General features: G+C 49.4%; 2 protein-coding genes across 7 annotated transcripts; one reads left to right on the top strand and one right to left on the bottom strand.

Annotated features, from left to right (window-relative positions):
- Positions 1-3,728: 3,728 nt before the first annotated feature.
- On the bottom strand, positions 3,729-17,370 carry Snrpa (small nuclear ribonucleoprotein polypeptide A). 3 transcript variants are annotated; one of them, XM_032894135.1, is made up of 8 exons: positions 17,268-17,370; positions 12,578-12,734; positions 12,047-12,141; positions 9,442-9,614; positions 8,244-8,420; positions 5,981-6,154; positions 5,495-5,583; positions 3,729-4,103 (listed from the first exon to the last, which is right to left on the bottom strand). In XM_032894135.1, the coding sequence occupies exons 3-8, from the start codon at positions 12,117-12,119 to the stop codon at positions 3,944-3,946; spliced, it is 846 nt and encodes a 281-aa protein (XP_032750026.1). In that variant the 5' UTR covers positions 12,120-12,141; positions 12,578-12,734; positions 17,268-17,370; the 3' UTR covers positions 3,729-3,943. The 3 variants fall into 3 exon arrangements, with proteins under 3 accessions (XP_032750026.1, XP_032750025.1, XP_032750027.1); XM_032894134.1 differs by lacking the exon at positions 17,268-17,370 and having other exon boundaries at positions 12,578-12,853; XM_032894136.1 differs by lacking the exon at positions 17,268-17,370 and having other exon boundaries at positions 12,047-12,138; positions 12,578-12,749.
- On the top strand, positions 12,610-21,854 carry C2H19orf54 (chromosome 2 C19orf54 homolog). Of its 4 annotated transcripts, none has more exons than XM_032894130.1 (7): positions 12,610-12,697; positions 13,503-13,955; positions 16,950-17,018; positions 17,339-17,463; positions 18,490-18,619; positions 18,714-18,784; positions 19,684-21,854. In XM_032894130.1, exons 2-7 carry the CDS (start codon positions 13,615-13,617, stop codon positions 20,019-20,021), a joined length of 1,074 nt encoding a protein of 357 aa, XP_032750021.1. In that variant the 5' UTR covers positions 12,610-12,697; positions 13,503-13,614; the 3' UTR covers positions 20,022-21,854. The 4 variants fall into 4 exon arrangements, with proteins under 4 accessions (XP_032750021.1, XP_032750023.1, XP_032750024.1 ...); XM_032894129.1 differs by lacking the exon at positions 12,610-12,697 and adding an exon at positions 12,841-13,230; XM_032894132.1 differs by lacking the exon at positions 13,503-13,955 and having other exon boundaries at positions 12,614-12,697; positions 17,289-17,463.
- The last annotated feature ends 464 nt before the right edge of the window (positions 21,855-22,318 follow it).

Below are 22,318 nucleotides of genomic sequence, written 5' to 3'. Positions count from 1 at the left end.
TAACCAATCAATAGGGGGCTGAGGATGTAGCTCAATTCATAGTCTTTGGCCTGGCATCCACTGGGCCCTGGGGTCCACCCACAGCAGTAAATAACCTGTGTACAGCAGTGTATACACTATAATAGTATATAATCCCACAACTATCTATGCGGAGATAAGAAGACAGAAGTTCAAAGTCTCCCTCAGTTACAGTGACTTCAAATTAATATGCTTGTCTCAAAAAATAAAACCTCACGGGCTGGAGAGATGGCTCAGTGGTTAACACTTGCAGCTCTTGCAGAGGACCCAGATTAAGTTCCTAACACCAATATGGTGGGGGCTCACAACCATCTGTAACACCAGTTCTAGGGGATCTGATGCTCTTCTGACCTCTGAGTTTTCACATGGTACATATACATACATGAAGGCAAAATACTCATGCCTATAAACCTAAAATTGAAAAATAAGCTTCCAATATAGGGAACTGTATGCTTGGTATTAAAAGCAGTTTGGAGACAAAGGATATCTCATCTGTATGACATGGGTAGAACTGAGATTCCGGCAGTAAAAATAAACAGGCAGGCATTTAGAAAGCACACTCACCATATTGTCTCATTGCAGAAATGACTCTATTCCCCAAAACACAATTTACTTAAGCCCACTCAGTGCTTCTAATGTACTCGGTGCCAAAATACTTACCTGACACATGAGAACTTCAGTTTCGTGCCCACAACACCAAAACATTACCATTAGGTTTTTGGTGGGTCAGAAATCTTGGAGCTGTGTCTGACTTGAAGTCTGAGGCTGCAATCAACAGGCCACACACACACCATGTGGAGATTTTATCTGACGCTTGGACTTGAGGAAGGGCTACCCCAAGCCCCAGCAAACGCTGAAGCGTCCAATTGCTTGTAGACACTATGGATGGATGTCTGCACTGACTGTGGACTATGGGGGGGGGGTGACCTGCAGGAGGGCTGACACAGGACCTTTTCCCTCTCTAGTTTCTTGTGAATATACAGGGGTTTTGTCTGAATGCATGCTGTGTAGATGCTCTTGGATCCCTTTAGAGTGGAGAAAAAGTTCTGAACTGACGCGTGGGTGCTGAGAATCTAACTCCCTCTTAACCCCAGCCCTCCCAGCTCTTACCACACCCCAAAGCCAACAAGACTTTGCCTTTAATGCATATAGCATCTCATTATCTAGAAATCCTTCACCATCCTTTTTTACAAAAAAAAAAAAAAAAAAAAAAAAAAAAGCAAAAAAACCCATTTATTTTATGAGTACACTGTAGCTGTCTTCAGACACACCAGCAGAGGGCATAAGATCGCATTACAGATGGTTGTGAGCCACCATGTGGTTGCTGGGATTTGAACTCAGGACCTCCAGAAGAGCAGTCAGTGTTCTTAACCGCTGAGCCACCTCTCCAGCCTGCTTCACAGTTTTTATTCACCCTTTGACTTCTGGTCTGGAAATGTTAAATAAACTTCTAGGTATCATTTTTTAGTTATAAACTGTTATTTTGAACACTGCACTGAAATCTCACCCACTTCCGTTCCAGCAAATTTTTGTCCAGCGGACCCAAATTATGTATGCCAACCACCTACCATCCCTCACCCACCGCTGTGTCCAAGTCACCCTTATTGTTCCTCAGGAGTCCCTTAGGACTCAAAGCACAGTTCCAATGATACTGGCTACTCACAGACGGGGAAGAGTCAAGTGAGCTGTTAACACCTACAGTTCCAGCATGGAGGCAGGACTGTGAATGTGAAATCAACCTAGAATGCACAGACCACATCAGGGAAAAAAATGTTTTTAAGAGTTTATTTATTTATGTGTAGGTAGGTAGGTAGGTAGGTAGGGGATGGGTATGTGTGCATGAGTGCAGTTGCCCGTGAAGGCCAGAGGAGGGCAGCAGATCGCCCTGGGACTGGAGTTTAAGGCAGCTGTGACCTAAAGTGGGCACCAGGACCAAACCTGAGACCTCTGATAGAGCAAGTCATCTCAGGTGATTTTAGCTGCTGGGCCATCTCTCCATCCTCCACCCCACCCCACCCCAAAAGGAGGCAGGGCAGTATATTACCCAAGAAGTTTTGTGCTTTCTGCAAGAGGGAAAAAATATGGAAATAAGACTGCGAAAGTGTGAAAAAAAAGAGTCGCTAGTTTACTATCACACCTCCAGCTGCTAAGTCACAGCCATTACATGTGATGGGTGCTCGGCTGAGATGAAGAGACTGGAGGTGAGGGGAGATGCTTATAAACATCTCCAGTCATGGGGGATGGGTGTCAGTCAGTTCAGGCTACCAGTTGAGGCTAGGTGGGCAGCCTAAGACCCCACCTCAAAAAAAATGAAGATGGGAAAAAGTACTGCAGGTGTCTGAACTCTGGATTCAGTCAGTAATGCTCTGGTAGTTTCTGAAGTGGGTCACCAGTTCAAAACAAGGGGGCTTAACAGGCTGGGCGGTGGTGGCATACACATTAATCCCAGCACTTGGGAAGCAGAGTTCAAGACCACCTCAGTCTATAGAGTTCCAGGACAGCCAAGACAAAGACAGACAGACAGACACACACCACGACCAGAGTCACGTTAGAGGTCGGGGACTAACCACAATCCACTCAAGATAACACATGACCACAGTAGCTCTCAGAGGCCGCCATGTTACCAGAGGAGCACAAGGCGCCCGTATGGTGGAGCTCCCCTTGTGCTCAGGCACGCAGTTCTCCCACCTCAGGATCTTTACACTGACAGCTGCTGCGGCAGCTCTGGGCTCCGCGGCAGCTCTGGGCTCCGCGGCAGCTCTGGGCTCCCCGGCCACTCTGCACTGCAGCGCTCTGACTCTCATTCTCGGCCTCGATGAAGAGAAAACTGACCCCAGTTCAGCCACTTGACAAGGTCAGATAGGTGGCTTAGGGGACCCTGGCCTCTGAGCTGGCCAGGTCACGGGTTAGTCTTAGAATCCTGGGTAAAGATGAGACTAAACTCCCCTGCACCAGGGGAGCCTAAGCGCTCCACCCTAGGACACCTTATCAGGACTTTACCTTCATCGCCCTAACTGCTCCTCACTCTCCAGTACCCACCACAGCAGCTCAGGCTGCCAGGGAACTCCAGGCAACAACCCTGCTCTCAGCCGTCTGGGTAAGACCAAAGGCCAAGCTAGCAAGTTGATTTTCACTTCTAAGTTTTATTCAGTATATACTGAATCTACTACCGAGTGTCAGCTAAGTGCCTGATGCTGTCTGCGGGGACACTGGGAATACTATGATTGTGGCATTAATAGAGGATTCCTTTTCACACAGAAAGATAACAAAGCTCACATTGAGGACACTAACTGACCACTGGGTGACTGCAAACCAGAGGAGCTGGCCACAGCATCCATGTGACACAGCCACCAGGCCAATGTGGAGAGGGAGGTTTCCTCTCCCCTGGCTACAATAACAAGAGAGTCCCTTGGTGATGTAAGCAGCTTTGTCCTCCTCACCCAACGCCTTGGGGACAGTCTTCACTGCCTCTCCTCTTTACTGCAGAGTGCAAAAGCAGAAGCATGCAGCAGCAGCCTGCGGCACGCAACCCGCCCAATTATACACGGTGCTCTTCTTCCTGCATTCCATGATTTGAGACCTCAGACGCGTTTAATACTGCTCCACTCCCGAGTATTTTCTTAGATTGTGAACCCACAGAAGCCACAAGATCCAAACTCTTGATGTGGAGGGAACCAAGTTAGGCAAGAAAATAAAGCGGACAAGACTGGTGAAAAACCAAACCTAAAAACTCACTTTAATCACAACCCAACAGCGCCAGGTGCAATGTCTGGGGAGACCCTGGGTACAATGCTGTGTGGCAGACGCACACTCACTCACGGCTCTGAGAAGGCCCCCAAGGGGGACTTACCTTCAGGGACTGAGCCAAGGGAGGGGGAAGGGGCAGCCCCAGAATGGGGACTGGGGCACTCCGTAGGGAAAGGTGCTACTTCTTGGCAAAAGAGATCTTCATTGCATTGTTCTGTGTGATCTTGAAGCCTTGCAGGGCATCTCGTGCTGCCCCAGCCTGCACTTCATTGTCAAACTCCACGAAGGCAATGTCATGGCGCCCAGGGACCAGACGCACCTCCTTGAAGCCAGGGAACCTGGGAGGAGGGAATAACAGACCTCAGAGACCCACCTCACCTTTCCCCTAATATTTTGGCACCAGTGACAGAGACCAGAGAGGCTAAGCTTCCCATAATGCACAACACAAACCCAAAGGATTACGTGGACAAAATACATGCAGAACCTCCACCGTAAACAACATTAAAGTCCACCCTCAGTCCCACAAACGGTCACCAATCCCTACTCTTAGTCTCTGGTTTTTGCTTTGTTGAGACAGGGTCCCTATTTAAGTAACTCAGGCTGGACCTCAGATCCTCAGGCTGAGCACCAGGATTACAAGATGCCATCATGACTGTTGAACTCCCTCACTTCCTCCAGGGAAATGGACATCTTTTCCCAGGAGCAAGCAGTCTCACAAACACACAGTGTTTTGTGGAGGTGGTGTATCAACTGTCCTGCTTCCAGCTTTATTTGGTCTCTCAAACTTCCTTCAGCATAATTCTAAAGAATCATCCACACCAGGTATGGAAGGTCAGACTTCCATTGGAGGTGGAGGCAGGAGGATCACCAGCTCCTGGCCATAAGAAGACGGTGTCCATGTTTACCTAATAAACTATCTGTTTCCATCACAAACAAGAAGGGAGGGGCTGCAGGTAGGGCTCAGCAGTTAAGATCAAGAACTGATCTTGCAGAACCCAAGCTCAGTTTCCAGCACCAATGTCAGACAGCTCAAAACTGCCTAAAATTCGAGCTCAGGGATATCCCACAATTCTGGCACATAGCCACACACAGACAAATGCATAAAGTAAAACTAAGAAAGTCTTTTAAAAAAAAGAGGGGGAGAGTAAGGTCGCAAACAAACTTTCCCCATCCCAGGGCTGACTATCCCTCCATACCAGACAAGGCTGACAGCCTCATACATAGATCAAGTAACGCTCCTACCAAGGGTCTCACATAGCCTAGGCTACACAGCAGAAAATGATCCTCAACTCAAGCCTCCTGTTTCAACCACGTACTGAGATTATGTGTATACACCACCACCACTAACACCCCCAGCCTGACCAGACATTTCTGGAAGAGGTGTTCTTAGAAACCCGAAGACTAGGCAAACAGCCCTTCTCTGCAGTCCCTCTACTCAAGGCCTGCAGGTTCCATCACACTGGCAGGGCACGGAGGTCCTCCTGTCCCGAGTGCCCATGCCATTTTTTGAACAGGTTGCCTCGACATGTTACTGCTCTTTCACTTTTCCCTTGCTCTGTACCTGTAAGGACACTGACTCAGCAAAGGCAGCCCGGGACCCGAACGACCTGCGCACAGATGCCCACAGCACTGCGTGTCCATATGCACCACCTTCCTATCCCACTTCACACCTTCAGGCGTTGGGCACCAAACACCTAGACCTGCCCACCCAGCAGGAAGCCCCACTTACTGGTTGAAGAGCATGGAGAGCATGAGCTCGTTGGTCTCCTCAGGCAGATTGGTGAGGAACAGGATGTGATTGGGTGGATTCTCCGAGAGCTGTGGGAAAGAGGGGAGCCCATGGTCGGGGGTACTGAAAGGGATGCCGAGCACTGCACTCTGCTCACCACCCTCTTTCACCACATGTTCCTCCAACACACACATTCTCATCTTTCTCTGCCCAGAGACCAAAGGCCCAAGGCAGCAGAGACCTTTGAGCTTTTGCACTACTGTACTAGACCTGAGTACATGCACTAACCTGGATGCGGACAGTGTCTTAGCTGCACCCTGCTCTCCCAGACCAATTCATAAACCAACTTCCCTCTGTCCCAGGTCGGGTCACCACACAAGAGCTCAGCTGCAGCGCCACCTGACTGACCTAGAAGCCCATGTAACCGCTCTACTTCTCCTGGAAGATTATGCTTAGGAGACCTTGTGGTGGGGTAGGGACACTTACAGGCTGGGCAGGTGGCATCTGCCCAGGCATGAGCTGCTGTGGGGGCATTGCCCCAGGAGGGATCTGGCCAGGAGCGAGGCCTGGTGGCGGGATCATGCCAGGTGGTGGCATGTAGGGAGGCTGTCCTGGCATGTGGTGCATGATGCGGGGTGCCTGAGTCATCGGTGGCATGCCCTGTGGAGAAAACAAGTAGCAGTGATGTCACAGGGATAATGGAAGGCAAGGTCACAGTGCCCACAGCACAACGGAGCCACTGAGATAAGACAGAAAGAGAAAGACCCACACTTGAAAAGATGAAAGGGTTGGGGATTTAGCTCAGTGGTAGAGCGCTTGCCTAGGAAGCGCAAGGCCCTGGGTTCGGTCCCCAGCTCCGAAAAAAAGAATTAAAAAAAAAAAAAAAGAAAAGATGAAAAACAACACCTCAATTGAGCTGCCAAGAACGAAAAGCTGAAGTTCAAGGATGAATGCTAAACCACAGAGAGCTTTTTGAAGGGGGAAAAAAAGAGGCATAATTACTAAGGCCAAACTTGGTCCAGATGTATGTAAAGACATTGGAGGGAGGCTGAAGATGACTCAATGGTCAAGAGAGCATGGGTCCCAGCACCCACATAGCAGTTCATGTCACCCTATGTTTCCAGCTCCAGAGGATCCAGTGCCCTCTTCGGGCCTCCACAGGGACCACACTCAAGTGCACATACAGTCACAAACTTAGAAAGTTCTTACCACGTAGCCTGACTGGCCTTGTACCCACAAGGACATACATGCCTGCCTTGTGCTGGGACTTAAGGTGTGTAGCACATGTGGCCCAAAAATTACATGTTTAAACAAAAGAAGAAAAAAAAAAGGCAAGAGGTGGCTCAGCAGTTCTGACTTCTTTCAGAGGACCAGCATACAGAGGACAGATCACAACTGTTACCAATTCCAGATCCAGGGGATCCGAGGCGCACACACACGTATACAATAAAAACAAAACACCCACATGTACTTATTTTGTATGTATTAAAATATACATGTATCAAAAACAACACTTTAATGTAAACTAAAAACAAAAAAGGTGGTTCAGCAGGCACCAGCCTCCAAGCTGACAACACAAGTTCAACCTCCAGGATCCAGTAGAGTAGAAGAAAATTGGCCACAAGTTGTCCTCTGACTTCCGCTCATGTGCATGGGCATAAACACTCATAAGCACAGACAATAAGCAAAAATGTAACTTAATAATGAAAATAAATCAAGACGGAAGAAAGGTTGAGAACAGAAGTGATCACTGGGCCAAGCCAAAGACACATCTACCACCACTAGCTACAAAATGACTCAGCCTAAGAACCATTCGACGGAGACGGAAGGAGGCACCACACTTCAGCTGTCCTTTCCTTTATGCAGTGTTTCTGGAGTCCATTGCAGAATGATGCCCCGCTTCCTATTGGGTCAGCTGTCACACTTGGGCCCATGAGTCAGCTTGAATTAATGTTCTCAAAACAGACCAGAATAACCTTAACCTCCCAGTCTCGACACCACCCGCAAGGGCACACATTAACCCTGACATAGTACAAGGTTAATTTCCCTTCTTTCAAGTGCTGGGAGTTGAACCCAGAACCTTATGGGAACTAGGCATACCTAGCCCTAGGCAGGGCATCAGAAGTGCAAAGATTCCCTACCAGGCTGGACTGTCATGTCTCACGAGCCATCCCTCTACCCATAGGCCGTCTTGGAGGCCTGAACTCCAGAAGCTGTCTTCAGCACTGGACAACTGAGAGGGTTCCCTCCTCCTTCCACGGGATCCCAGGACTTCCTTGGCCAGCACTTTTACCAGCAGAGACAGCATCACGGTCACGTCTGCCTAGACCATGTGCAGGCGCTCTGCCTCCTACCCAGCAAAGGCGGTTTTACCTCTGCATTTACTCTGTGATCTCTTTCCTCAACAGAGAACAACTGTCTCCTCATTCCTCCTTCTGCTTACAGCACTAGGGACTGGACGGATGATAGGCTGGTAAACTTTTACTTTCTATAGAGACATGGACTGAGCATGAGCATGCACAAACATAAACATACAAACACACACTGAAGTAAAGATACACAAAACAAAACCAAACTCAAAAGAAGAAAACTAGCAGACAGACCTTCAAAAACAATCAAGTGTATGCAGGGGAAGAGAGGCCTGTTCCATCCATATGGCTCACCCAACTCAATGGGACAACGTGCTCACTCTACCCCCACATGAAGCCATGTGACTGAAGGAGTGGGAGGGACACTTTTCTGCACTTACCGGTACAGGCTGGACAGCGCCAACCACAGGGGCAGCTGCCCCACCCTGAACAGCCTTTTTGGCAGCAGGTGTCTCCTGACTCTTGGGCTTCCTCTTCTCACGTTTGCGATCTCTCTCCACAAAGGTGCCCTTCATTTTGGCAATGATGTCCGAGTCGGTCTTTGCGTACTGGATACGCTACCAATCAGAGCAGAAAGGTCAAGGGTATAGAAATCAGGGGAAACTGTTAGGGTTCAAAATGACACATCAAAAGGAGCTTGCTAAAAAATGTTAGAGACTGCTTGGTGACAACTTCCTCATCTGTAAAATGGGGATATCTTCCACTTGACAGAATTATTGTAGAAAGTTAGTAAGTCTAAGCGCCTAGAAGCAGCTATAACTGTAAGCTACAACAGGAGCTCAGTCTGGCCTGGTCGCCCCTGCTCAGAAGCGGACCTGGAGTATTACAAAGTAAACTTTTCAGATACAATGGTCAGGAAAAGCAGACACACAAAAGGAAGGGGTGAGAACCCTGTGGACACATGGAGGACCTAGCAAGGGAACAGCCAGGAAGCTAAAGGAGAAAGGTTGGCCTGGGATCCTAGCTGCTCATGAGACGAAGGCAGGAGGCTGGGCTCCACTCCTGCCTAGCTACATGGGGATCAGAGGAAGTGAGGAGGGGAGGTCACAAGGACAAGGGGAACCCTTTGTGCTTTCCTAGGAAGCTGAAAGACAGTGTTGTAAGGAGGGACGGGAGCTCTCAGGAGAACTCAGATGTGGAGAAAAGGCTGGGTGGGTGGAGGGGGACAAGCAAAGGTGGTGGCTAGAACAAGGCTTCCAGTGGAGCTTGGCAGTACAGGCAAGAGGCTGCAGTCATAGGACATCTGCAGGTGCGGAAGAAAGGTAGTCAGAATCCTTTGCTCACTTTGATTCCACCATATTTATGGAGTATTTTAGACAGGCTCCAACTCTGCAGTCCAGGTTGAGTCAAAACTCTTGGCAATTCTCCTGCCTCAGCCTCCTGCATGTAGGCATAAGCCACCACACTCAGCTACTTGATCACTCTGTGGTCCCACAGCCCCCGTATAAGGAACACAGGATGTAGGGGAACAGCAAGAGAAAGTAGCATCCTTAGAACACTACAGGCCACAGGAGGTCCACGCCCGCCCAGTCTCCCACACAACACACAACGCGCAAACTTCACATTCAAGATACTCACCATGGGCTTGTCGTAGAAAGGGAAGCCCTGCATGGAACGCAGGGCGTTGGTGGCACTGCTGACCTCCTTAAAGATGACGAAGGCCTGGCCCCTCATCTTCAGGCTCCGAGACACCAGGATATCCAGGATCTGGCCAAACTGGGAGAAGATGGCATACAGGGACTTCTTGAGCTCTGCATTCAGGGAAGACAAGACACTGTGACAAAATGCCTGGGTTCAATGTCCTACACTTGCACTATCCTTAGAAGATGGACAGCCCAGCCAGGCATGCCTTAATCCCAGCACTCAGGACGCACATGCAAGCAGATCCCTGACAATCTGAGGCCAGCCTGGTCTAAGTCCAGGACAGCCAGGGCTGGCTACACTGAGAAACTCTGGCATGGAGGTGGAGGAAGAAAAACACAAAAAGGACAGCCCAAATGAGGGGCCGGGCCACCGGGCGATTGACAGAATACCCAGAAATGCTACAGCTCAAGAGCGTACAGTAACAGAAACAGCCAAGAACCACTCAAAGGACACGTCCACTGCTCTACAAGGTGTGGACTGCTGTATACCCGCTACGAACTTGCTGTTCAAATAACAAACACTTCTTTCACTCCAGCTAAGCTAACCTCCCAGTCCTTTCATTCATTCACTTACTTATTCAAGGCACACCCCAATTCTGCAGTTGACACTCTGGGCAATCCTCCTGTTTCAGTCTCTGATCACAAGCAGGACCTCCCAGTCTCTGCGACTCCTCCGCCTTTGAACTCTGAGTGGGATGTCCTTTTCCTGACATCCCATGACTGCCCTCTCCGAGCCACAAAGTCTCCCACAAGTTTGCAGCCTCCAGGAGGCCCTCTCCAACTGGTCTGTCTAGACGCCCCCTTATCTCCTTCTTCTTATCCTGTCTCCTGCTGTTCATGTCTCAAGTTCACTTACTGACCACCGCTCACTAACAGCTACCAGCCTGTGGGTTGGACATGCTGGCACCACCCCGGACGGAATCTCAACACTGGATTTCCTGGATCAGGAGCTGGAGGCAGGAGCATCAGGTACCTGAAGTTATTTATTGTGGGACCCGGGAAAGATAGGCTTACTGGCAAGCATGCGTACCAGCTGAACCATCTTTCTGGTCCTCCCCGGACAATTTTCTCTAGTTGGTCATAAGAACTATGACCCTTCCTCAGCTTCTCAGTGCTCCTTCCAAAAAGCACGCACAAAGGGGCCAGTGCAAGGGTGGTAGAGCATCCATCTACTTCACAAGCTTCACAGCCTGAGCGTGACCTCAGGAACTCACAGTGGAAGGAGGAAGGCCTCCCTAGAGCCATCCTGACCACCCACCCACACACACATCCATTTATAGACACATACCAACTATGTATATATAGTTACTTGTGTTTAGTTTTTTAAAGATGTGTGCTGGGATTCAGTCTTTGCAGAAAGGTAAACTTTCTACCCCTGGGCCTTACCTTCCAGAGAAAAACTGAATTGGCCGGGATTTTTGTTTAAAAATAGTTTTCTAGGGCTGGAGAGATGGCTCAGTGGCTAAGAGCACTGACTGCTTTTCCAGAGGTTCTGAGTTCATTCCAGCAACCACATGGTGGCTCACAACCATCTGATGCCCTCTTCTGGTTGGTGTGTCTGAAGACATCTATGGGGTACTTATATACGATAAATAAAATAAGTATTAAAAAAAAAAGTTTTGGGGCTGGAGAGATGGCTCAGCAGTTAAGAACACCGACTGCTCTTCCAGAGGTCCTGAGTTCAATTCCCAGCAACCACATGGTGGCTCACAACCATCTGTAATGGGATCCGATGCCCTCTTCTGGTGTGTCTGAAGACATCTACAGTGCACTTATATATAATAAATGAATAAATCTTAAAAAAAAAAAATGAAAAAAGTTTTCTAAATTTTTTTTAATATGTGGGTATTTTGCCTGCAGAAGCCAGAAGAGGATGTCATATCCCTGGGAACGGAAGTCACAGACAGTTACAAACCTTCCTTGAGTGCTAGGAATCAAAACTGGATCCTCTGGATGACCAGGGAGGGGTGTTTAACCACTGGGTCACCTCTCCAGGCCATGCTGATCTTCTTAGTTGCTGAGACTTAAACCAGATCCTTACTCACGCTAGACAAGACTAACACTAGTGGCATTCCTCGATCCTTTTGGAGTCAGAGTCTGACTATGTAGCCCAGGGTGGTCTGGAACTCAAGATCCACCTGCCTCAATCTCCTACCTGCTGGGATAACAGTCCTGTACCTCCATTACAGAGCCATTCACTGCCCATCGCTTCTGCGTGTTATCTGCACTGTAGCCAATCACTGAGACCACCACCCCGAGGTTTGTGGACAGAGGTAGTCTCACGAGAACAGACCGATGAAGAGAGCAATCCTGGAAGAAGGGACCTGTGAGCTAAAACCTTGAAGATCACTAACAATGCGCAAATCAAAGGGCAGAGTGTAAAACGCCTGTTGAAACCAAGGAACCAGTAGGTACAAAGGCCAAAGTCAACTCTTAACAGACTGAATGGGGAAAACTGAAAAAGAAACGTGGGTGCTAGAGGTGAAAAGGGGTCAACTCTTGTGAAGATCGCATTGAGTCAGGCTACCCCAAGAACTCACCATCTTTCTTGATCTTCTCATTGAGATTGTTGATATAAATAGTGTGGTTGGGACGGGTCTCGGGAACTGCCATGGTGTGAGATGTTCAGGTACTGCTTAAGGAGGAGGAAAAAGCGATTAGGCCTACGTTTCCCAAGTTCTTTGTTCTAAAGGACTGGTGGGCTCTGCTCAGGGAGCTTTCTTCCAGGAGGGAGTAGAGTAAGACCGGAATTGGGGGAGGATGGCACAGCTTAGCAACAAAGCCAGCCTAGGACTCCGCGTCTCCAGCCCGCGTGTTAAGGAAGATCTAGAGATTAACTACGAATCCCAGAATGCACTACGAGCCCCGGCAGGCGGAGCACACGGAGCGGCTCTTCCCATTAGTCCACGTGCGCGAACGGCGACCCGGGAGAAAAAAGAACCCGGATGTCGGAGCCAGTTAAGAATGTAGAGATCGACTCGGAACATCCTAGTCTCTCAAAAGAGAGGCCTCCCCAAGTGCTCCACCCGCTTCCCCGGCGCCGAGCGGCGTCTACACCCGCGGGAACTCACCACCTAAGCCGTCGCTCAGGCCGACAGCGCCCGCCAAGCTACGCTGCAAAGACACACAGCTTCTTTCTTCCCTGGTTCCGGCTACCCCCTTCCGCGAGCTAATCACAGCCCGCAAACTCCGTAAGTTCAGAATAAGTCTCTTCCCGGGCCTCAGTGCCTGCCCAGGAAAGGAACGCTTGAGTTCCCGCCTTAACGATAAGCTCCTCCCCCTTGCCGAGAGGGGACGGACCAATCAGAGAAGAGTACGAGCTTTTGGCCAATTGGGACGTGGTTAGAGCTCCAGTGCTATTCTGGAGACTGCCTTTCGGGAGCCACACCTCTTCCCCTTCCGCCAGTATCACGTGACCTTCAAGGCGCGTTGTGCTGTTGCGAGTTCTACCACGTGGGATGGGAAAGGACACTTGGAGGCTGGCAGGGTGACGCCATTTCCTCCCGGGGAGGGGCCTCTGTAAATTCCTAGGTTCCATTCTCTAGTGGAGCGGTATTTACCAACTTAGTCGGCCTTTGATCCCTGAGCTGCTGCAACTCTCATGCTTCCTGGCTGGTTCCTTGACCCTGCCCACCATTAGGTTGTTTTCCCACCCACGTGTCTTTTTTTAACCTCTTGACCCTAGCTCAGATGCAAGGATTCAAACTCAGGCCCGGGATGTGAGGTAGGCCAGTCTCATCCTTTGGACACCTCACAACAGATCTGAACCTCCTTATTACAGAAGTGACCAAAACTAGCTTAGCTACGGCTGCTGAGATGACGCCTACAAAATTTCCCTTCTAATGTAGCCTCAGCCCCATAGCACAGCCTTCTTCATTTGATTTAGCTCAGTTTCTCTTTCCACTGTTTCAAATACTAACCCAGGTTCTCCCAGACCAACTGGTCAGGCACCATATTCTGCAATCAGTTCTAGTTTTAATTATTTTTTTTCTACAGGTCTTAATGTGCAGGCCTGAATATCTCTCATCCAGTTCTTTTAAAAACTGAAAATCTCCATCCTTGAGAGATTTAGGAGGATCCTCTTTCTCATTCTTCCTGAAGACCCCAAATGACTTCTCAATGCTCTTTCCCCCTAAAACCCATAATCCCCCCAATAATTCATGAGACCCAAGACACCAACATTCCACCTCCTTTACCCCCAAATCCCCCGGACTTAGCTTTACCATCTCCTCCTTGTAGTCTCCAGGCTTCTGTTCCACCCCCACCTCCGCCCCCGCCCCCTCCACCACCCCCTCTCCCACCCCCTCCACCCTCTGCTGTGGAGGCTGCTCTCCCTCATGTCTACGGCCTGAAGAACAGCCGGCTCCTGAAGGAGGCCTTGGAGAAGGCTGGCCCAGCTCCAAAAGGCAAAGTTGATGTAAAGAGACTCCTGAAGCTGCACAAGGACAGGTAGGGTCACCACCCCCCTGCCAGCCCAGATCTCAGACAGCCCCCTGTTTACAAATCACCATAGCCACGCTGCTCTTTGCTTGCCCATTTCCTCCATCTCAAACAGCCAGATAGGCCCCTGCTTAGCTCTTCAGTGGTTGGCCTCCAGCGAGAGAGAACAGCTTCTGCTCATGCCTGGTTCTGAGCAGAAGCCAGTGACTGACTCCCAGAGTAGCCAGAGTTATAATGGGACCCGAAGGACAGGTCTCAGCCTTGGCTTCCGGAAGAGCAGCAGCTACCAATGCTGGTGAACAAGACGGTGCCATGAGAGCAGACAGCACTGGTGCAGATGAAGAGTAAAGACTTTGCAAAGAACTAGCAAAGGGGAGCTGGGAACACAGGTCAGCAGCAGCACACGGAGTGTGGCGAGTTGGATGGAGGGATTTGCACTGTCCTGAGGTCTGGTGAGCCAGGGAATGGCTTCGCTGGGAGAGGAAAGCTGCTTTGAAGAATGAAAGTCAAAGGTTCCAGGGAGAGAGTGGTGCACCCAGGGACACGGGCAGTAAGGGAAGAGGATAGAGAAGAGACCACAGTCCCTTGTCCAAATTGATAAAAAAAACTCTTAGTTCCTGACATAATGATGCATGCCTATAATCCCAGAGCTCAGGAAGCCAAGCAGGAGATGAGGTCAAAGCCAGCCTGAGCTACATAGTGAGACCCTGACTTGGAAGGATGGAAAGGGGGTTCTTAAGCTCTCCATCCACATTTATAAGGTACACACACCATGTAGCCCAGCCGCCATCATGAAAATTGAGTGCAAAGAACCTATCACACCACAAATGTAATATGTGTTAGACACTACGATAAAGGATTTGTTTATTTTGCTTTATTTCTTGGGCTGCTGTTTGTTTTTGTTTGAGATAGGATCCCATGTAGCCCAGGCTGACCTCAAATTTGCTATGTAGCTGAGGATACCTTGTTCTTTCTTCCTCCACATCAGGAGATTATAGGTATACACCACTACTGCTAGAATTGGTGGTGGTGGAGAAGGAGGAGACGGGGGTCTCTGGCCCGAGACTCATGGCAGTCCTGCCTCTCCTTCCAAAGTGCTGGTATTACAGGCATGAGTCACCATGGTTGGCTGAGTTTTTAAATATTTGTTGTTCTCAGCAACTTCCTGGGATGGAACTGTAACTGTTGAGGAAGTCCTGGATGACAAAGTCAGGCCTTTTAGAAGGACTGAAAGTTGAGTCTGGCTAAGAGCACTTGCTGCTCTTGCAGAGAATCTGAGTTGGGTCCTCAGAACCCACACAATGTGGCTTAAAACCGTAGCACCAGCTCTAAAGGATCCAGCACTTCCGCCATGGGCACCTACGAAGAAAGCTGAAGCTCCCTCTCGGCCTCTTTACAAAGAAGGGACAGGTCTCCATTTGAACTCAAGGAGAGGACTTGGTGCTTCTAAGCACACTGCCGTGGTCAGGCGTTAGCGTTATCTTAAACCGAGAGCCTGGAGCTTTGTGTATCCCTCATGTGTGAGCATCCCCGTCGCCACACCTGGCTTGCCCTCTCACTGGCCTTGGAATGGACAAAACAGGCATATGGCCTGAGGGACCCATGTTGAGGCTTGGTCTGTTGCTGTGAATGTAGTGCTGAATTCTGTATGAAAGCTTAGACCTACGAGTGAATTCTCCTCCCATTTACCAATCTTTGTTGTGCAAACCTTGTTCCTTAATTTAAAACTGTTGAGATTTCCTCTGTCACCACATACTGTAATACTTAAATACTGGCCCTGGTTGCCTCAGGGAAGAACAGATGCTCCTGTACACCTAGGGATGCTATGTGACCTTGCCTCCAGGTCATCCCTGATTGGTGAATAAAGATGCCCACAGCCTGTAGCTGGGCAGAAGAGAGATAGGTGAGGTTTTGATTCCCAGGCTTGGGGGTCTGAGGCAGGAACCATGAGGAGGAAGAAGATGGTGGAGGGAGGACGCCATAGAGTAGGTGAATCCTGAAAACATGGCTGACCAATTTGAGTTAAGAGCTGCCCAGATGGAACATAGCATGTTATAACTCGGGGTTATTGATACGGAAGTAGATATTGATAAGAAGGTGGCTATCAGCCCAGCTCTAGTGCTGATTAAGCCTTAGTATAAATATAAAGGTTTTGTGTCTTTTATCTCAGAACTGAATGATCTAAGGCGGGGTAGATAAATAATTACTGCAGCTCTCTGAGATCACTGAAACCATGTGGCTGCCTCAGCAGAGCTCTGCAGGCCTACTCAGATTCCTTAAGGTGATCTCTTGGTTTTACTCAGGCTGAGTTAAATCTATTGTGTGTGCGTGCGTCCTTCCAACATGTGGGTCTGAGGAATTGAACTCAGGTTGTCGGGTTTAGCAGTAGGCACTTTTATCCACTGAGCCATTATGCCCTTACCCCTTATATCTGATGGGGAGAATAATCAGGGAGCATTCTTTTAATCCCCAAACTGGGGAAACTAAGGCAGAAAAGTTGCCACTGGTTGGAGGCTAACCTAGGCTACATTTGGGAAAAAAATGTCTACAAAAAGAAACAAGAAACATTTGGGTATAAAACATACCACCTGGGGCTGGGATTTAGCTCAGCGGTAGAGCGCTTACCTAGGAAGCGCAAGGCCCTGGGTTCGATCCCCAGCTCGAAAAAAAAAAAAAGAAAAAAAAAAAAAAAAAAAAAAAATACCACCTTCTAGAAATCTCTTCAGATAAATAATTATGACTCCTGGTTGCATAGGTCCTTTGTCTGCTCTTTGTCTTTCAAGACCTGAGGGAAGCTGCTAGAAACATCAAAAATGGTGGTCCCACCACCACCACCAGATGAAGAAACTGAGGCTTAGAGGGGGTAGAGGGTTTACAGCTTCAGCAGGGGAGAAGGAAGTGAGCTGCCCAGACAGGAGTAGCCCTAAGGCCTTAGGACAGCTCAGTGTCCAGGGGGTGTCCTCAGAGCTGTCCCCTTGTGACTTACCCGTTGCTCTCCCTCAGGTTTCGAAGGGACCTGCAGTGGATCCTCTTTTGTGCTGACCTGCCGTCGCTCATCCAGGAAGGCCCTCAGTAAGTACCCACCGCCTGGATTTGAGAGGGCTCCCACAGCCAAGCACCCCCAAGCCCAGGCATCCCAGGAAGGGAGGGAGATACAGATCCGCAGGGTATTCTCCACATCAGGATGTGTGTGTGTGTGTGTGTGTGTGTGTGTGTGTGTGTGTGTGTGTGTGTGTGTGTGTGTGTGTGTTCGTTCCCTAGGTTCCCAGGTTTAACTCCCACCTATTCTCCCCATCTGGCATAGTTTTCTAGACAGCATACCTCTCCCTTCCTCTGGGTCAGGGGAATTCAGGAAATACTTCGGGCATGCTACAGAATGGCCTCTCTCCCAGGTGTGGCCTGGTGGCCTTGTGGATGGCAGGAGCTCTTCTTTCAACACCTGGCAGCATCTCCTTGGAGAGACTAGTGCAGGTGGCCAAGGAGAGAGGCTACACAGCACAGGGAGAAATGTTCTCTGGTGAGTTGGCTGGGAAATCCCTCCAGCCCTGTCTCTCCTCTAGGGTGACATGAGGCCAGCTGAGGCACTCAGGTTGAGCGGGGAGGTCTCATTCCCATCGCCTGGCTCACCCCCTTGCAGTAATAGACTGAAGATGTTACCAGGACAAGTCAGTCCAGACTGCCTAATCCTAAACTCCCCTCTCTCACTGTCTCTATAGTTTGTTGGGTGTCAGACCCAGACAAGCTAACTGCCAAGGTGCCTTCAGGTTCTCCCAGCATTCCTCAGTTCCTACCTGAACTTTCTAGCCCAGGGGCTGGACTTCCTCTCCCAGAGGCTCTCACTACATAATCCAGACATTTTGATCCTCCCTGACCCCTCTGCTTTTCTCTCACTCTGTGCATACTTGTGCTCTTCTTCCCCCTTCTCCTCTGTCTCTGTCTGCTTGGCAACTTCCCTGGCCTTGTTCCTTGGCACCAGTGGACCTGCCTAAGAGCTGCCCCCAATAAACTTGCCTTTATACTTTAATTTGGCTTGAATTGGCTATATTGTTGGCAGAGAAAACCAATCACGGTTAAGTGGTTAAGCATCTGACCATGTTTGTGTATCTTATCTTTGCTTTTGTATTTTGTACTACTGGAATTGAAGTCAGAAACATAATGCTTGCTAGGCAAGGGCTCTACCACTGAGCCACACTCCCAGCCCCTCACTGGGGGATTCTAGCCAGGGGTGCTACCACTGAGCCCTGTTTCCAACTGTGTCAATGTATTTCATTCATTTTTTTTTTCTTTTGAGCAATGGGCTCACCAAATTGCTCAGCCTGGTCTAGAACTCACTGGGTAGCTCAGGCCAACACTGAACAACTGATGCTCCTAATTCAACATCTGAAATCACTGGGATTACAGACCTATGGCATCAGACCCTGCTTGCACCTCATTTTCTGCACTCACACCAATGATAAGCTCTTTCAAAATGACTCTCATTCATATATTTATGGACTTATTTATTCACACTCTCTCCCTCCCTCTTTTTCTCTTCCTTCTCCAGTGGCTGACATGGCCAAACTGGCCCAGGAGACTTTGGGCTGTCAGGCTGAGCTCCTTTGTGGTGGCCTGGGTGGTCCCAACAGAGATCGAGTTCTACAGCACCTCATCACCGGACATCCCCTGCTCATCCCGCATCCTGGGATGGCCTGGGAGGGAGTGGGGTAGGGATGGTGAAGGGTGGCACCCAGGGCCACAACACAGTTTGGACCTTAACACCAGTCCTAGCTATGATGAGGATTTCAACCATGAGCCATGTCAAAAGAAAGGCCATAAGGCCCACTGGGCTGTGAGTGCAGGTAGGTCGTTGTCCCCCAGCAGGCATCAAGTCCCTCAAATGTCTACCAATTAAGAGTCCCCAGAACAGCTCAGATCCAGACTGAGGAATAAAGAGCTCCAGGAGTAGCCCAGCTCCTGCCTCTTCAGACTCTTAGTTCTGCCTAAGTTTCTTCCCATCTCCGGGCTTGTCCCGATGTGGAAGTGAAGGAGTTAGGGGAAGTGTATTAGCTTTTCTCACAGAAGCAACTTGAGAGGTTTCTGCAGCTCACAGTTCAGGGGGAAAGACATGGTAGCTGATGGCTCTGCCTATGATGGCAGGAGCCTAGGGCACAGAGGTCCTTAGTTCTTGGGAGATCAGGAAACGGAGAGTACCACCTAGAAGTGTAGCTTGCACCTCAGCCCCACCCCAGTGATGCCCTTCCTCCAGCACGGTTCCACCAGCTAAATAGCACCACAGATTGTAGGCCAGGGCCCCACACTTAAACCTAGAGGGATCACACACACAAACAGTAATGAGGCAATGCTGCCTCCTCGTACAGCCGCCTAGTCAGCATTGGCTCCCACAGAATACAGTTAATTCTGCATGCATGTCTGTCACCAGCACTTTGGTCCTCTCACCTGCCTGGAAGGAGGGCAGGTTGTGTACATCAGTCCGGGCTTCCAGATGTGAGGCTGGCCTTGAGTGGCCTGTTGGGGGCTCTTTCTGGGGCAGCTGGAGACATTGGGTTCTTTTCCTTATAATGCTGTCTCCATCTTCAATGTGCCATAAGAGGCAGACTTCAGATACCGGAGCCAGAGGCCCTGCTGTGTACCCACAGAGCCCTGCTAACCTTGTGGTAGCCAAGCAGCACCTGGACTAGAGAGTTACCCAGGCACCTACTGTAACCTAGGCAACTCACATCCTCTTCCTGTCCCCCAGGGGTCCTGATAGGTGTGCAGAATGTGCCCAGCCCTGGCTACATTGAAGACTCTGAGTTGCCAGGCCTCTTCCACCCAGTGCCTGGTGCACCCCACCAACCACCATCCTTCCCAGAGGAAAGCTCCCCAAGTGCCATCTTCCTTCTCTCCAAGCAGGGCAAGAGTTGGCATTACCAGCTGTGGGACTACAGCCAAGTCCGGGATAGCAACCTGCAGCTGACAGACTTCTCACCCGCAAGGGCTGCCGATGGACGGGTGTACGTGGTACCTGCTGGTGGGGTACAGGCTGGCCTCTGTGGCCAGGCCCTGCTGCTCAGACCACAGGAGGGGAGCCACTAGCTGGGGCCGGGACACCTGCTTTTAACTTCTCTCCATCAACATTAGAATGCTTCAGCTCCATCCCTTTATGTGGCATTTTCAGTCCAGCTCGTTCCATCTGCCTATAGTGAGTATCTTGAAGACCAGAAGTCTTTCACAACATCACCCCATATATGGAGTCACAAGCTTCACCACTGTCCAAAGTCTAAACTAATTACCTCCATGATCGAGCATTCCTTTGGCTAAGGGAAACTTGTTTTTGTGGAGGATTTTTGGTTTTTAAAGCATGATCTCTGCCTTGGGGGTGGTAGCACATACGTCTACACCCAGCACTCAGAAGGTAGAGCAGTGGTTCTCAACCTGTGCGTCATGCAGCCAGACTTACTACTGTTGGTTCTTCCACCTTTCAACCCTAACCATAGACAGGGAAAAGGGGACGTCACCCTCCTTCAACTGCTGCCTGCAGATGAGGGGCGGCAGGTTCCTTGGGGCAAGTTTGATCTTTGCTGTCAGGATATCTAATTTCTCTCTTTTTTAGAAAGAATTATTTATTTTATGTTACGCATACACTGTAGCTGTCTTCAGACACACCAGAAGAGGGCATCAGATCCCATTACAGATGGCTGTGAGCCACCATGTGGTTGCTGGGAATTGAACTCAGGACCTCTGGAAGAGAAGTCGGTGCTCTTAACCGCTGAGCTGTCTCTCCAGCCGCTCTGATTTCTTCTTGTTTCTTCTTTGCACACAAGTACTTAACAAACCACAACCAGCAGCCCCTCAGCTCTCAGGCCCTGGACATGTATGTACCTTCTGAAAAGTCCCCAGATCTCCAAAGGTCACAGTCTCAGAAACAATTTGCAAATGGTAAAATCACACCCCTGCTAGAATGTGAGGCCAGTCAGCTGCTGTGGACAGTCTGGAGCAGCCCCATATTCCACAGCTGGGATTAAAATGAAAACATATTCCCATAATATTTCTGTGTTTTTCAAAGGAACAAAAATTCTTACTACTGAGTCATGACGCCTTTGGGTGTCAAAAGATCCTTTCACAGGGTTGCCTAAGACCATTCGAGAAAATATATTCACTTTATGATTCATAACAGTAGAAAGATTATAGCTATGAAATAATGCTGAAAATAATCTGATGGCTGGGGTCACCACAACATGAAATTTATTAAAGGGTTGCAGGATTGGGAAGGTTGAGAACCTCTGAGGTAGAGGTAGCGATAACTGAATTTGGAACCAGCCTGGTCTACATAACAACCTCTAGGCCAGTCAGGGAGGCATAGTAATCCCAAAAGCAAAACAGCAGTCTTACTATGTAGCCCTGGATGACCTACAACTCCCTAGGTAGTAGACCAGGTTGGCCTCAACCTCACAGAGATCTGCCTGTCTTTTCCTCCTGCATGATCCTACATGCCCACCCTAGAAGACTCTTGGTAACTCAGACCCTAGTCATGGCCCTTCCACCTGAATGTGACATCCACTGGTCTATCTTTGGGGGCACTTTTTAAGACACTGAGTTCACCAAGCACCTTCAAGAGCCTGGACACACTGCTTGTCCCCATTCCCATTCACAGACAGGAATTAACCTTCCTTCTCCTTGGCACATGCAGGCTACCTGACTGCTATGGTGGCCTTTCAGATAGAGACTGCAGGTGCCAGTGCCAGCCTTGAGCTGACTGATGGCCGCTCTCCTTGAGCTGGCAGATGGCTTAGTGGCTAAGGGTGCTTGTGGAGCCTGATGACCCAGGGCAGAGCAGGAACTGGTTCCCACAGGTTCCCTCCTCACCTCCATTTGCTGTGGTACATGCACATTCACAGAAATGCAAATAAAAAGATTTTTTAACCCTTACTCCCCCAACTTCTCCATCTTAGTTCCAATATCATTTCCTCTTCAAAGAGTCCCCAGGATGCCCCCTCTCACATAAGAGAAGAATATGATGTTTGTTGGGTCTTTTTTTTTTTTTTTAAAGACAGATTTTGTCAGGTTTGTTATACAGTCCAGGTTAACCTCGAACATGCCACATCCTGTCGAAAGCTGGGATAGTGGTGCTGGCCTGTAATTTGGGACATAGAAGCCACATAGCAGTTCAAGCTCATCACCAACTACATGACAAGGTCAGGGCCAACTTGAGCTATCTATACAAGACTCTTAAGTAAGTCGTAGGCACTGTGTGTCTCTTCGAGTGCATCAGCTCTTCAGCACAGAAAGTGACAGGCACCTGGTGCACCTGCCCAGAAGAGAGCACACAAGCCTGGGTGGCTGCAGTGCTCCCAACACCAGCAAAAGGTCACATTCTAGGAGCGCTGTACAGC

This window comes from Rattus rattus, chromosome 2 (genome assembly GCF_011064425.1).
Source record: "Rattus rattus isolate New Zealand chromosome 2, Rrattus_CSIRO_v1, whole genome shotgun sequence".
Taxonomy (NCBI): domain Eukaryota; kingdom Metazoa; phylum Chordata; class Mammalia; order Rodentia; family Muridae; genus Rattus; species Rattus rattus.
Note: the sequence above shows the minus strand (reverse complement) of the source record. Positions and strands in the feature narration are given on the sequence as shown.

Excerpts from the sequence above, each read along its gene's own strand:
- Snrpa (XM_032894135.1), bottom strand. The coding sequence starts at position 12,119 with ATGGCAGTTCCCGAGACCCGTCCCAACCACACTATTTATATCAACAAT. Across the intron at positions 9,615-12,046 it reads TGAGAAGATCAAGAAAGATG|AGCTCAAGAAGTCCCTGTAT; the intron begins GTGAGTTCTTGG and ends CCCTGAATGCAG. Across the intron at positions 8,421-9,441 it reads CTTTCTACGACAAGCCCATG|CGTATCCAGTACGCAAAGAC; the intron begins GTGAGTATCTTG and ends TCTGATTGGTAG.
- C2H19orf54 (XM_032894130.1), top strand. The coding sequence starts at position 13,615 with ATGACTTCTCAATGCTCTTTCCCCCTAAAACCCATAATCCCCCCAATA. Across the intron at positions 13,956-16,949 it reads CTGAAGCTGCACAAGGACAG|GTTTCGAAGGGACCTGCAGT; the intron begins GTAGGGTCACCA and ends GCTCTCCCTCAG. Across the intron at positions 17,464-18,489 it reads ACAGGGAGAAATGTTCTCTG|TGGCTGACATGGCCAAACTG; the intron begins GTGAGTTGGCTG and ends TTCCTTCTCCAG.